Genomic DNA, 15,835 nt, shown 5'->3' with positions numbered 1-15,835 from the left:
TTTGTGGTTGCATTGGTTGTTGGTGGTAACTTTGTTGTTGTTGTTGTTGGTGTTGTTGTGGGTAATGTTGTTGTGGGTAATGTTGTTGTTGGTAATTTGGTGGTGGTTGTTGTTGTTGTTGTTGGTAATTTGGTGGCGGTGGTTGTTGTTGTTGTTGGTGGTAATTTGGTGGTGGTTGTTGTTGTCCTCCAAAATATGGAGGTTGTGCTCGCGGGTCAGCTAAATAGAAAGGGGCAGACACAATCATTTCAGGATTTGTGACGGTCCTGTACCAGTTTACGTACTCAACAGTTGGCTTCATTTCTCCCGGCGCCACAGGAAATTCTAGAACCGTTTTTGATCGACGAGCCCATATTTTACGCTGCTCTATGGCAAAGGACTTGTAATTTTGTACGTACCACTGTTCGCTAACCTTCGCAAGATGCCAACGTCCCAAACAGTCAGGCTCAGGTGGGTCAGGGATACCTTGATGCATGCCGAATTGGAGCTTCACACGGTCACTCGGGTGCATCTCCACAGTGGTGAACCGTATGATGGGTGATTTTGCTGTCCAAATAGCCGCCTCGTCAAGGTCGGGTACGTGGTCCAATTCCAAGTAAGGACGCCAAATAAACTGCAAAGCAAATAATATTAATTTCAGAATTTAGAAGATAGTTATTTTTAAAAATATATTTAGAAAATGGACATTTTTAGAGGTATTACTTCTTGGGGTCCTAGTCGATCTAATAGCTGGCGGTAGAAAATGATTTTGGAATCAGGCGTTTTGGACCAATCCATTCCGAGTGCATTGAACCTAAACACATTAAAAGATATAAATCAATATAGTTACAAATAATAATAGAATAAAAGGCAATAATTAAAATAAGATCCAAAAGTTACCTTGAAGCGTAAGGGAAGGCGTAACTGTTTGGATTTGCAGGGGCCAATATCGGCATCCTCCACCATGCCCATGCTTGTAGCAAGAACGCACATCCACTAAATGTACAACTATCCTTTTTTGCACATTTGCATAAGGAACTATATAGGTATGCCAACACAGCCGAACCCCAACTATATGTCTTTATTGCATCAATGTCCCCAAGTAAACACAAGTACATAAAATTAACACTATTTCCCGTGCCTTCGGGAAATAGAAACCTACCAAACAACAACATAATATACATCCTAGTTTTCCGCAGTATAGTTTCTTCGTCAGAAAACTGATCCAATTGAAGCCCAACATAAGCTTCCTGAAGGCCAGCAAGCTTTATACCTTGGCCCCTACCCCTTTGTTGCCCCTCACCCTCTATTAAATCCACACCCAACAATTCGACGCATAGGGCGTTTGGTTGTTGGACATTTCCATACACTGCCTTTCCATTTGTTTTGAGACCCAACAACATGTACACGTCCTCTAGAGTGACGGTACATTCACCCATTGGAAGGTGAAAAGTATGAGTCTCAGGCCTCCAACGCTCACACAATGCTAATATAAACTTCATATCAACTGAGGTATGTGTTAAGTTCATTACCTCACCAAACCCCGCACGTTTAACGTAGTCCACAATCAAAGGGTCAGGAGCAATCATCTTACCAGCACGGGTCCTAAATCTCGTGACATCCTATAAAAAAAACACCTCCCATAAGTATTTGAAATTAGTAAATTTAAGTTAAAAAAATTAAGTGTTTACTCAAACTTACATAAGTGGCAATGTTTGCAATGGTGCCTCGATGCTCTTGACCCATAGTTAGGAGAGACATGTTTGTTGATGACGAAACACAAAGTTGCTCTGATGATAAGTTGCTCTGATGAAAGTATAAGAGGTGATGAAGAAAATGAACAAGTTTGGGAACATATTTATAGCCAAAATGCATAGGTTATTACGAGATTCCCTGCAGTGTCTTGTCCCGTCAAGTCTGTGGTGGGGACGAGATTCCTTGCAGTGTCTTGTCCCGTCATGTCTGTGGTGGGGACGAGATTCCCTGCATTGTCTTGTCCCGTCATGTCTGTGGTGGGGACGAGATTCCTTGCAGTGTCTTGTCCCGTCATGTCTGTGGTGGGGACGAGATTCCCTGTATTGTCTTGTCCCGTCATGTCTGTGGTGGGGACGAGATTCCCTGCAGTGTCTTGTCCCGTCATGTCTGTGGTGGGGACGAGATTCCCTGCATTGTCTTGTCCCGTCATGTCTGTGGTGGGGACGAGATTCCATGCATTCTTGTCATGCTAAATTATGTTAAACCATTGCATGCACCGATTTATCATATACTTTTATTTTTTATTTAGATGTTTTTATTTTTATTTTAATTCATTTAACACATATACTTATTACTACATTGTGCAGAATTATTGCTTCATTTCTTGCATGCATTAGCCTTGTGTAAGAGGTGGGGTTGAGAATCTTTTGTGTCATGCATTAGTCATGTCATATTTGAATCTTGTGCAGAATTATTGCTTCATTTCTTGCATGCATTAGCCTTGTGTAAGAGGTGGGGACGAGAATCTTTTGTGACATGCATTAGTCTGGTCTTGTCATGTTTATGTTAGATTTTGAGAATTTTATATTATACTAGATTTTAATTCATTACTATAATTTGTGACATGCATTATCATAATTTTTAATTCATTTAAAACATACAATTATAATAGATTTTGAGACCTTTATATTAAACTAGCGCAGATATATATATTATGGAAAACATTAATTCATTCATTCATTAAAAAGGTACATTGACAATAACCAACACAGAAACTAAAACATCTAAGAAAATAACACATAACAACTTGTAGTACACGCTCGATCATTGCAACAAACACAACAACACTTAATCTAAACTACTCGAGTATCACTGCAAGAACAAGTGGATTTTCAACGCCTCGGTTAACCTCTCCACTGTGTGTCCAAAACATTAGATCCACGTCCACATCGTCTTTCACACGGTCCCAATAATACATGTAGGTGCCTTCTGGATTATTATCCGTCAACGTAATGTATGGACAACGGTAATCTATCTGTTTAACTTTTCTGGTCGGACCATCTAGTTGACGAAACCCAGTGTTGATGGCTCTAACAATTCTCTGGAAATTCCAATGGGGGTTAAGGCAGACACGCATGTGACTACCTTCCTCAAAAAAAACGACAGCCCAAACTGAGTTCATTTTTAGTGTTTGCAGTAAGAATGAAGAAAGAGTTGGTACTTCAACTCCACACACACACACCTTTATTTATAGTGGGTGAAATACCGCGGAAAATAATTTTGTTAATTATTAATAACTTCAATACCAATTGGAAACTTTGTAATGTTAAAAAAACATTTCATTAATATATGCTCAGAGCATTTAATTGGACGGTACAGAAGTAGCTGAAATGATAAAGAAACTGCAACATCTAGGATATTACAACGGTTAGGACAATGTCTTCTCTGTCCTCCATCATTCGAGTGCATTGAATGTCGTCCTCCATTGTCTCCCACCAACGCTGTCTTTCAAGAAATGCACCTCCCCTTGTTCTAAGTCTCTTGATAGATCTGATTTGTTCGCCTTGACTCCACTCTCCCTCCAAAAACCTGAGAAGGGTTCTCTTAAGCTGGTCCATGGATTGAATGTTCCAAAACATTACCTGCATGGGAGGTTTGACGGCAGAGAAAATAACGTATCCGTTCCTTCGAACAATGGGAGGTTGATAGTCCAAACGCCTTACAGGTGGTGGAGGCTCAGTAGTCCGGTGCGTGCCATCTGGCCTTATTCGAGATCTCATTTTTTCGTGTGTGTACTGATGCACACAAGAAACCCTAATTTATAGAGGGACAATTAGGGTTTCATTTACAAGGGAAAAACATAAACAATAATTTTGAAGAATAAAAATTAGGGCCCCACATGGTCCCCATCTGTTTTCTGTCCTTCGCATGCGTCCGAAACGAGTTCCTGTACCCTAGCATGCGCCTGTAATGATTCCTGAAGCGATTCCTGATAGATTCCTGCAACGATTCCCCCTATCTTCATGCATGCAGCCCTATCTTTTGTGGCATGCATTAGTCATGTCAAAGTTACTATCTTGTGCAGAATTATTGCTTCATTTCTTGCATGCATTACCCTTGTGTAAGAGGTGGGGACGAGATTCTCTTGTGGCATGCATTAGTCATGTCAAAGTTACTATCTTGTGCAGAATTATTGCTTAATTTCTTGCATGCATTACCCTTGTGTAAGATTTCTTGCATGATATATAGGAACTACTTCACATACTATTTTTTACAACCATCACAACTTTCCCAAACATTTCTTCCTTTTACAACACAACACAATTCTCACATTTCTTCTTTCACAAACACATATCAAAATTATGGCATCCACCTCGCAGTTCAAAGTTCGTGTTCATATGAATGGTGAGACATACCACTGCGACACAAACGGTTTTATCTTTAGAAACACAAACTCAACACGTTTTGCTCTAAATAGACAATCAGATTTCTCTTATCTAAAAAGGAAAATCGAATCCAAAATAAGAGAACAAGTTTCTCAGATCTTTTACCGACAACCCCTTCTTCAACCTAACAACTCAGTCATGTTTTGTCAATCAGAGATAACAACTGACTTAGAGGTCCAAAACATGTTCCTCACCCATGAGTATTTTGGTTATGATTATCTGGAACTGTACGTAGTGGTTGAACAAAATGCTCCTTCGCAAAATATTCAGTCACAAGTTATTGATCCTGTTGTTGATGACGAACAACAACCCGAACATGTCATTGACGAAGAAACTGATATAGAAGATGTTGTTGATGAGTTGGTGAATCGTGAATCCGAAGATGAAGGTGACGAAGAAGTTCCAGTACCGGATCCAGTACCGGATACACATGCATATTCACCTCCGGCACATTTCACAACGCTTAATTTGGGAGAGGACGAGCCATCGTCCGATATGTTCTACAATCCATACATGAGGTCAAGCGAGGAGTTAAAAGAGGGTGACACGTTTCGTTCGAAGGATGATTGTCTGTTGGCTATAAAAAATTGGCACTTAGCAAATTGTGTTGATTTTAAAGCCGATCGATCAAATCCAGAGAGAGTCACTATTGCATGCAAAAACCCGGAATGTGGATACATGCTGAAGGCATCGTTCAGAAAGAAGTTTAACGCGTGGGTGATACGTTCGATATCTCAAGCCCACACCTGCGTCACCACTAACATGGCGCAAGATCATCGAAAACTCAGTCATGACATGATATGCCATACCATCATTCCTCTGGTCGAAACTGACCCATCCCTGAAGGTGAAGACAATTATTTCTCATTGCGTTTCTGTGTTCAAATACAGACCTTCGTACAGAAAGGCTTGGTTGGCGAAACAGAAAGCAATTGAAAGAGTCTACGGCAACTGGGAGGAATCGTACCAACAACTTCCTCGCTACCTGGCTGCACTGCAATTGTATTCACCTGGGACTGTTAGTATATTGGAGACACTGCCGGCACAGTCCCATGACGGAACCCCTCTCGAAGGTAATGGAATCTTCCATAGACTATTCTGGGCGTTTCAACCATGCATCGTCGGTTTTGGTTTTTGCAAGCCGATTATTCAAATTGATGGAACGTGGCTGTATGGGAAATACAAGGGAACTTTGTTGATGGCGGTCGCGCAGGATGGAAATAGCAACATTTTTCCAATAGCATTTGCTTTGGTAGAAGGCGAAACAGCTGCTGCTTGGGGTTTCTTTCTGAAGAATCTCCGAGCTAGAGTCGCTTCACAACCTAATCTTTGTTTGATTTCTGACAGGCACGCTTCTATTGACAGCGCATACAACAATCCGGCAAATGGATGGCACAACCCTTCGTCTAAGCATGTCTACTATATTAGGCACATAGCACAGAATTTTATGAGAGAGATCAAGGATAAATTTTTGAAGAACCACTTGGTGAACGCGGGGTATGCCTTAAATCAACCTGGATTTCAATACTACCGCCGAGAAATAGCGTTGACAAATCCAGATGCAGGGAGGTGGATTGACAGCATTGATAGAGCAAGATGGACTAGGTCATACGACGATGGGGCTAGGTGGGGCCACATGACTACAAATCTTGTGGAATCAATGAACGGGGTTTTCAAAGGCATACGAAACCTACCTGTAACTGCCATTGTTAGTGCTACGTATTTTCGGATGGCAACTTTGTTCGCCACACGAGGTAAGAGGTGGAATTCAGTGTTACAAACACAACAGGTATATAGCGATGTCTGCATGAAATATATACAACAGGAATCTGCCAAGGGTAACACTCATCGGGTGACCGAGTTCGACCGTCATGGCCACACCTTCAGTGTAAAGGAAACAATTGACCACAACCAGGGACTTCCACGACAACAGTATCGCGTCAATATCCCAGATCGTTGGTGCGACTGTGGCCAATTTCAAGCATATCGCATGCCTTGCTCCCATGTCCTTGCAGCATGTTCACATACTCACTTTGATGCATTATCTTTGGTATCAGAAATTTACAAGGTTTCAACGTTGCTCAACGTATACGACAATTACTTCCCGGTGGTAGCAATGGAAGCATATTGGCCTGTGTACGAGGGGGAAACAGTTTGGCATAACGATTTAATGCGTCGGAATAAAAGCGGTCGACCAAACAGCAGACGTATTAGAACCGAGATGGACGTAACTGAAAAAATGCAGAGGAAGTGTAGTATATGTCGTGAGGTAGGACATAATAGGACCAAATGTCCCAATCGTGGATCTAGTTCCACAACATAGTTATTAGTTTCGATGATGTTTGTAATTTACTTTTTCAATGAAATGAACTTGTTTTTTTATAAATTTTATGGGTTACAACACAAAAAAAATTACTAAATAAAAAAAAGTTCATGGTACATATTGAAAGAAATTACCAAATATTACCATGGAGAAAATATTTGGAACCAATAAAATTTACAAAGATTTAAGAGAAAATAGTACCGAAAACATTAATATTGAAAGTAAAAAATTACCTAAAATATAATACCATGAAAAAAATTAAGAGGAAATAATGAAAAAAATTACATTAATATTGAACAAAAAATTAAGAGGAAATAATGAAAAAAATTACATTAATATTGAACAAAAAAAATTAAGAGGAAACAATGAATAAAATTAAGAGGAAATAATGAAAAAAATTAAGTGGAAATAATGAAAATAAGATTGAAAAATATTGAAAATTACATTAATATTGAAAAAAAAATTAAGAGGAAATAATGAAAAAAATTAAGAGGAAATAATGAAAAAAATTACATTAATATTGAAAATTACATTAATATTGAAAAAAATTACATTAATATTGAAAATTACATTAATATTGAAAAAAATAATTATTTAAAAAATCCATGTTGAAATAATATTTGCAAAATATAACATAAAAAAAATTTAGAATACATTATGTTAAAGAAAAAATAATTACAAAAAAAAAAAGAAAAAAAAAATAAAGGGGGGGTGTTGTCGCCGGGGGGGGTGGCGACAACACCTAAAACATACACGTAGGCGCCAGGCCCACTGGCGAGTACACTTATGGCCCATTGTTGTCGCCACCCCCCCTGGCGACAACGTGTTGTTTTTAGCAAAAAAGTGACATTTGGGGAAATATTTTGAAAAGTTTGTTATTTCTGAAATTTTTTTTAAAAAATTGGATATTCAAAAAAAAATTCGTTAGATTAGATGCATGCTTTTCTTAAATTTATTTGAACTAAAAATCAAGTGTGGATACATGCTTTTCTTAAATTTTTATATATGAACTAAAAATCAAGTGTTAGATACATGCTTATCTTAAATTTTATATTTGAACTAAAAATCCTCATTACCCCAAACATTGTGAATTCCCAAAAATGTTTTTTAAAGTATTTAAATTAAAGAAAATTTCTTTTAATTTTTATCAAATTTCGAAAGTTAAAAATGTTTTAAATATTCACTTTATAAAGTTGCATAATACAAAATTTTTAAGGTAGATTGACTCAGTTGATAAGTAGTTGACTCACATACCAAAAGATTGTGAGTTTCATTTTATGTGAGGATCTCTTTGGTGAATTATCTATAAATATTTCTATATAATAAAAATTAACCTTAAGGTCTGCACTAACCTTAGTGATGCCCTGGAATCTGACCCAACTAAACTATTTGTATAAAAAAGAACATAAAATCACTTACTAATTTACTAATGAAAATGAATGGTAATTTATATACAAATAGAAGACAAAAGGATATTACTCCACCTTTAAAGACAAATTCTAATATTTGTAAAAGTTACTTTCATAGTTTAAAGAGACACAATATCATTATGCACAAGTCTTTTGAATATTTTTTTTAAAAAGCAATTGTCTATGGTGTTTGAAAACCAAATATGTTATAAAAGGAATAAATACCTGAAACCGTTTTAAAAATTGTTTGCCCTATGATAAAACATATAGTAGTATAATTCGTAGTCACCACAAGGAGGAAAACATCAGTAAATTTTACACTTGTAGATTTCAGAAAGAGGTGGAATAAAGTTTTCAGGGAGATGGTGATTCTTAATTATATTTGGAATATTGAGCACTTGTAGATTTGTAATTGTTTATTATATTCGTATTTTTTTAATGAAGGCTCAATTTTTAATCTTTTAAAATTTTCAATTTATTTAACTCTTCTTATAAATTATGGTTGCTCAATCTTCGCTCTAATTTAGGTATAAAAAGTAGAAAAGTAAATCCATAATTCTTACATTAAGATGAATTAGTAGTTATTGCAGGTTTTGTCTCATCGGCTTTTAAATTAACATATGTGTGTATTCAAAATTTTAAGATTCGAATAGAAAGGAAAATTTATATATAGGTTGGTAAAAATGAATTGGTACAAAAATAGTATAGAAGGGAAAATTATACCCCATACTCCTACGTTTATCCCAATACACCTACAAAAAAAAATTCGAACAAATTTACCCCTGTATAAATAGTAGAAATTACAAAAATTTTAACTTTTTCCCTCATTCTTACCGTTCCGGTTGTTGAAGGGAAAAGAAAAAAAAATTCATCCAAAACCGGATAACCCATGCTCTGCATTTCCGGTTCTCAGTTCAAGAAAAAAAGTAAGTTTTGCCAAAAAAATTCCCAGCCGGATAACCCAGAGTTGGGGTTTCTGGTTCATGTCGTTACCAGCCAGATAACCCAGCGTCGGGGTTTCCGGTTCATGTAGTTACCAGCCGGATAACCCAGTGATGGGGTTTCCGGTTCTTGTTTCCCTCAGCCGGATAACCCCCCCTTGGGGTTTCCGGTTCCTTTTTTTTTCGTTTTTTTTTATATTATATTTATTTTTAAATATTTTTTTTTAATTGTTAATTTTTTTTAGTGGTTCGAAGAAGAGGCGGTGCGATCGACGGAATGCGTCAAAGAGGAAGACAACGTCGAGAGGCTGATGGCGAGGGGCAGCAGGGAGGTGCACCTGAGGTTGGTCCGCAGCATCCGGCATTTCCTGGAGGACCTACTGATACATCTTTATTGGTTAGATATCAGAGTCATGTTGCCTATCATTTATGGTTGGGCGAGGTACGTAAATGTTTTCTTAAATGTTTTTTTTTTTAAATTACATGTACTTATATATTAACATATATTACAAATTATTTTCAGGAGAGACGACCAAAGCCAACCTTAAAGGTTGCTGCACATGGCAGCAAATTAATAGGATGGGTTCCGCCAATGCTCCCAAGGCAGATGAATGATTGGATAGTTGCATCTGGTCTGTCATCTTTGCAGCATACTAGTTTGGCCAGGGTAGATACACATCTGTTATCTGCTTTTGTTGAGAGATAGCATCCTGAAACATCGTTATTTCATATACCGTTCGGCGAGATGACCATCACGCTAGATGATGTTTCATGTCTTCTTCATGTACCGATTAGGGGCGAGCTGGTTGACCCCGATGTTGTTGTCACCGATTATGATGCTATCCATCTAGCTGTTGAGTTGCTTGGTGTTTCGCTGAGTGATGCCACTGCGGAGGCTTCTACTGTTAGGGGTCCTTACTATAAATTGGATTGGTTGAAGCAAATTTTTGAGCAAAAGAGAGCGGCAAATAACTTTACGGGTGCTATGAGAGCCTACATGATGTTGCTATTAGGTTGTATTATTCTTGCCGACAAGAATTTCACTCTTATCGAGGCAAAATATCTACCACTATTTAGAGATTTGAGTACTTGTGGAAGATATTGCTGGGGGGCAGCTGCACTGGTTACTCTATACAGATACTTAGGGGATGCCTCATTTTACTCATGCAAGCAGCTTGGCGGTTATGCAAAGATGCAATGGCTCTAAACCCACAATTTCCATCATCTCTGACATCAACAATGTCATCAATAAATGGTCTGATGTAATCTGGAAATTATACAATGTATTTATCAAATTCTCTATTTTTTGAGGTTTGGGATAGTTGTGAATATAACCTCTTTGAAGATTTTTGAGAACTCGAATGTGCTTGATCAACATACTCATATCCTGAAGGATCACGATAAACATCATATCCCACATGTCTCTTCCCTTTCTTCTTAACCCCTCCTTTGGTTTTAATTTTTTCAGGCGGTGGACACATCTTTGTTGTAGTCGGATAAGCAATCTCACACACTCTGCTTTTTAATGCTCTTTTTCCTACAACATCTAATGACTTCCACCTTTTCCAAATTTCGTCGATTGCATTTGTCATGTCTATTTTTGATCCATCATCTGCATCTATATCTTGATTTCCTTCCATACTTAGTTTCCTCCAATGAATATGAATAGCCTCAATTGGTATAGCATCACAACTCAATGTATATCTCCCTAACTCACAAGCACATGGTAACCCAAATACTTTTCTATGAGTACATCCGCACTTTTGCGTATCGGTACCTACCATGTCAATCCTCAACCACTCTTCAGCAATCTGCCTCAATGCAGCTCTTGATACTGAACCACACAAATTTGAATAAAAATAACTAGTGTGTGCATGCTCAACTTCATAAAAACTCTTCTGAAATGAAGCTCTAATGTTGCCCACTTGTATCTTGATATTGTCATTCATAGCCTCCCAACATTTGCATAAATCACCTAAGCTATTCTCTAACATTTGCTTAAGTTTCCAATGCGCAGACTCCACCCTTTAAATAAAACAAAACAACTAATTATCTGTAATATTAATATAAAGAAAAAATGTCGATAAAATCACATAAACATACCTATTTGTTGTGGTGTTTCCCAAATGTAACACTTGATTGATCCATGCTTCGACAAATCGATGTCTGTGAGGTGTCAACCATGTTTCATTCACATAATCAATAAAACCTTTGGAGTCAACACATGCATCCTCAAGTTGTTTCAACCTTTGATGATACTCCATCTCATCACTAGCCCTTGTAAGTTCAAACCACATTTTCTCCACATTTTCTCGCATATCATCCACAACATGTTCCTTACACTTTGATTTCACGTTTTTGTTGATGTGAAATCGGCAAAGCAAATTAGTTGTCTTTGGAAATACTGTTTCAATGGCTTTCATTAAAGCAAGATCTCTATCAGTCAAGATTACCTGAGGACAATCATCCTGCTTGATAAACAACTGTTTCAACTTATCCAATACCCAACAAAAAGTCTCTGTCTGCTCAGAATCCATATAGGCAAATGCAACATCAAATGTTAATTTAGTTGATGTCATACCAACTATTTCAAACAACGGTTGTCTGTACTTGTTTGTCTTGTATGTGCAGTCCATAATCAATACAATAGGAAACATATTCAACAGCTTCACTGATTCTGGATGAGCCCAGAAAATATCTCTCACAACTTCTGACTCATCCTTTTTCCTACTCCAGTAAACATAACCCGATTCTTCAACTAACTTTAGCAATTGTTGCATTTCTGTTCTGGGACCCCTTATGTCTTTTTGTATCTTACTCTTATGTTTGTATATTTGCGTGATCCGAGTGACATTCTCCGGGTCACGCTCTTGCAATGACAATAATATGTGTCTTGGTGGAACATGGCGTTTTGTCAAATCAACAATATGTTGCTTATCATCTGTATTTAGTCGACTTACGAAAGCATGACCTTCAAATCTATCAGGTAAGCCGTGGTTGTGTACTCCGCATTTTACATCGATCTTCCATCCAGAACCATCTTTCGATGGTGTTGACCTAATTTTGAAAGGACAACCACATCTCTTACTAGCACTTTGGGTTTCGCTATCTGTTTTTTTGTATTTTCCACGTCTATCACAACCAAATACTAATTTATCACTTCTTCCTCTCTTGCTTGTTTTGGTATCTGAACGAGTTATTATAACTGTCACTTTATTCCTAATTCCAACCTCCTTAATCCAACTTATCGCCTCTTCTCTTGTAGCAAATTTTTGACCAGTTACAAAAACATCAGTTGTATCCACACATGTTTGAGTTACATCGCATTTCATCAAAGGAGGATCCACACCTAAATATATAAAATTTATTTATTTTAATATATAATTTAAAAAAATTTAAAGAAAAATAAAAAAAAAGGAAAAAAAATTGAAAAAAAAAAGCAACCGGAATACCCACATAGGGGATATCCGGTTAGTAAAAAGTAACAAATCGGAACACCCAATTCTGGGATATCCAGTTCAGTAAAATTGGAAAGAAAAAAAAAAGGAACCGGAACACCCACCCCTGGGTTGTCCGGTTTTGGATTTTACTCACCAGAATTCTCCATCTTTTCGTCCGTACATACAGTAAAAATGTAAAAATAAAAAATAAAAAAGAAAAGTTAAAAATTTAGTAAGGACAAAATTGGGATTTTTTTAAAATTGTAGGGGTATTGGAATAAATGTAGCGGTACGGGGTATAATTTTCTATAGAAGGTGGTTAACGTTTCAGTTTCGAAATAGTTGAATCAAAGAGAAAATTTTCAAAGTCCAAAACAACATGCTCCAAAAGACTCTATCTAAAATAAATAGGGATGTGCATAGATCAATAATCAAACTAAATTAAGCCTTATATATGATTTGATTTGGATCTTAAAATTGTTTTATTAAAATTGGTTTTTTTTAAACCGGTTTTTATATGGATTAATTCAATTTTAAATAGGTTTTTCACAAAAACCAATTTTTTTTTTAAAAAAAATCAGTTTTAAATTAGTTTCTCTCAATTTCATTTTTTTTTATAAAAAAAAAACAATTTTATAAGAAGACCAATTTTAAAACCAATAATTAAAAAAAAACAATTTTATATAAAAAAATTTGTTTTATTTACTTTAACTAGTCTTTTTATTTTTACTAGTTCTAACACTAATTTATTGTCAAAAAAAAAGGGGTTAAAATTTGGCACTTATAATCTTCATAAACAATATCTTGATTAAAAACAGTCCCATTAAAAGGTGAAAAAAAAATAGTCTCTAAAACAAATACACCATCAATTTAAAAAAATACCTTCCAGAACAATACAACTCCAATGGATAATCAAAATAATACTACTTCAATAGATAATCAAAATAATGCAGAAAAATAAGGTCGTCAATACTGCTAAAAACAAAAGCCTCTAATGAAGAACCGGTTTTTCTTAAAACCAACTACATCAATTTTTTTTGCTTCAACCAATTTTTAATTTTTTTTGCTTGTGATGAACACACGTACTACACATATCCCAATTTACTATTTATTTGTTTTCTATATTAATATGTCTCTTTCTATTAAATAAGTTTGATGTTGTATATATAATTTAAATTTTGGTTTTAGTCTTATCATATTTGAATTTTTGCATGATGATCTATGTGTTGATTGACAAAATTCAACATCACTTCAAACACGTTTTCAAGTAAATCTAAGCATCACAACAAAAATTATTCACTAGTGCAGAAAGTACTTTTTACATCGGGCGAAAAGTACTTTTTACATCGGTTCTGGGCCCGATGTAAAGCCAGGCGATGTAATAAGTCTGAGACATTTTACATCGGGCCAAGGCCCGATGTGAAAAATTAACATACCACATCGGTTGAATTCAGATGTCTGATGTGAAAAATAATGCAATTTTTTATAAAAAAAAATATACGCCATATTTTACATCGGTTGTCTACTTTGCCCGATGTAATAGATAGTTTTTACATCGGTTTTCAACTTTGCCCGATTTAATAGACTGGTTTTTACATCGGTTTTCATAATGCCCGATGTAATAAGTTTTCTACTTTTAAGCATATAATGGTTGTTTTTCCTATTTTTCCTATTTTAACCTGTAATTTTTAAATACCACACAGACCAAAGTTAGGTCACTATCCCACAGCACACAGACCACATTTAATTGTACCAAAATGCTAAGATATATATATATATATATATATATATATATATATATATATTCGTCAAAATATACAAAAGTATTAATCTAGGATACACAAGTGTACAAAATAATAAGAAAGGTTTACACACGGTTTACTACTACAAATAACAACACAACAAATATCCATCCATTTAAGTCCTTTCGCGCACTTGAAACACCAACATGCATCCATGTAGCCTTTTTTCTATTGCCATTTGTAAATTGATGAACATCAAAAGCACTAATTCAAAAAAAATATCCATATAAGCCACATAAAATATGAAATTACTTTTATATCAACGAAAGAACAACAAAACAAACAACAATTACTAATTATTTCACCTCACAATCAATTAAATAAAAGATATACAAAAACAAGAAATAAAAATAGAAAATCTATGTCATACATAATTATCTCTCCCTTGTTGCAAACTCATGTGAATTCTAAGATTTCATTATAGTGATTTGGATAAATAAAGGTGTGAGATTAATTTATCCTATGTGTAATGCAAGACCACAATGGAAAGTAGATAAGGGGTGATTGTTAAGATCGAATTTGTACCAAGGATCAAAGGGGTGAAAGATCCTCAATTGAATACATAAAACTCTACCTATAATTTAGAAGATGTCTACATAAACATATGCATACATAAACTAATACATATGGGTTACATTCAACTATTTCACTTTCTCAATTATTACAATGTAACAATCAATAATTAAAAAGTAAATAAAAATTACAGAAATGAAAACAAGGGTGATAGAAAAGTAACATACCCCAGTAGCAATGACAACACCGGTAACAACAGGAACAAGGGTGAAATAAGTGAGCCAAGCCTCTCTCATAATATAAGAAAAAATGACGGTACGAACACACTGTCATGTGACACATGGTGAGAAAAATAGGATACTTGAATCCATAATTGTTGAGCAAGTACTTGTTCAATAGAAGAACACCAATGTTGGAAGAGTACCATGCTGCTACAAGACCTATTGTGAAGAAACAACTTGAACCCTTCATTTTAGAACCCTTTTCATCGTCAGAAACCTGTGACAATTTCATGGTTAAAGAGATGGATTATTGTGATCTAACGGATCTGAGCAATGAAATGGGTCGGAGAAAACGGAAAAGGGATTTGGGTTTAAAGGTACAAGCCATGGATTTGTGTTTTGAGCTTAACATTTCTTCATCAAAGATGGCCCTTATTAAATTTATCATAAATGCTTCTATCTTCTGATTTCAGCATTGTTCGTAACATATCTGAACATAGAGAACTGATATTCACTAAGGGTCATGCAAGCAACTTTACAAAAACGTTTTTAAGAAATTAAATAAGGACTTAAGATTCTTAATGTCAAAAGTATGTACTACAATGCATATTTCATAATGAAATATCACTTTGCATTATTAAGTAAATGTACTTAACAAGATCATCGGATTTTTTCTATTTTTATACTCCTTGGGAGTGGCCATTCATTATATATTAAAAACATATAGTCAGTAGCTATAACAAATTATAGAGGTTTTTAGCACGAAAAGAAAAAGCTATCAATATCA

General features: G+C 35.6%; 1 protein-coding gene across 1 annotated transcript; it reads right to left on the bottom strand.

Moving 5' to 3' along the window:
* Positions 1-10,346: 10,346 nt before the first annotated feature.
* On the bottom strand, positions 10,347-15,340 carry LOC131633740 (PKS-NRPS hybrid synthetase cheA-like). The gene is made up of 4 exons (XM_058904427.1): positions 15,189-15,340; positions 14,448-14,518; positions 11,176-12,421; positions 10,347-11,097 (listed from the first exon to the last, which is right to left on the bottom strand). Exons 1-4 carry the CDS (start codon positions 15,338-15,340, stop codon positions 10,347-10,349), a joined length of 2,220 nt encoding a protein of 739 aa, XP_058760410.1.
* Between the last annotated feature and the right edge of the window lie 495 nt (positions 15,341-15,835).

Source organism: Vicia villosa, unplaced genomic scaffold (genome assembly GCF_029867415.1).
Source record: "Vicia villosa cultivar HV-30 ecotype Madison, WI unplaced genomic scaffold, Vvil1.0 ctg.001170F_1_1_3, whole genome shotgun sequence".
NCBI classification, from domain to species: Eukaryota; Viridiplantae; Streptophyta; class Magnoliopsida; order Fabales; family Fabaceae; genus Vicia; species Vicia villosa.
This window is presented reverse-complemented; position numbering and strand designations above follow the sequence as displayed.

What these genes read in the sequence shown, in the direction of transcription:
- LOC131633740 (XM_058904427.1), bottom strand. Translation starts at nt 15,340, where the DNA reads ATGAAATTGTCACAGGTTTCTGACGATGAAAAGGGTTCTAAAATGAAG. An exon ending in CTCAACAATTATGGATTCAA is followed by an intron (nt 14,519 to 15,188) that starts GTATCCTATTTT and finishes TTTTTGAATTAG; the next exon opens with TGCTTTTGATGTTCATCAAT. An exon ending in GGAAACACCACAACAAATAG is followed by an intron (nt 11,098 to 11,175) that starts GTATGTTTATGT and finishes TTTTATTTAAAG; the next exon opens with GGTGGAGTCTGCGCATTGGA.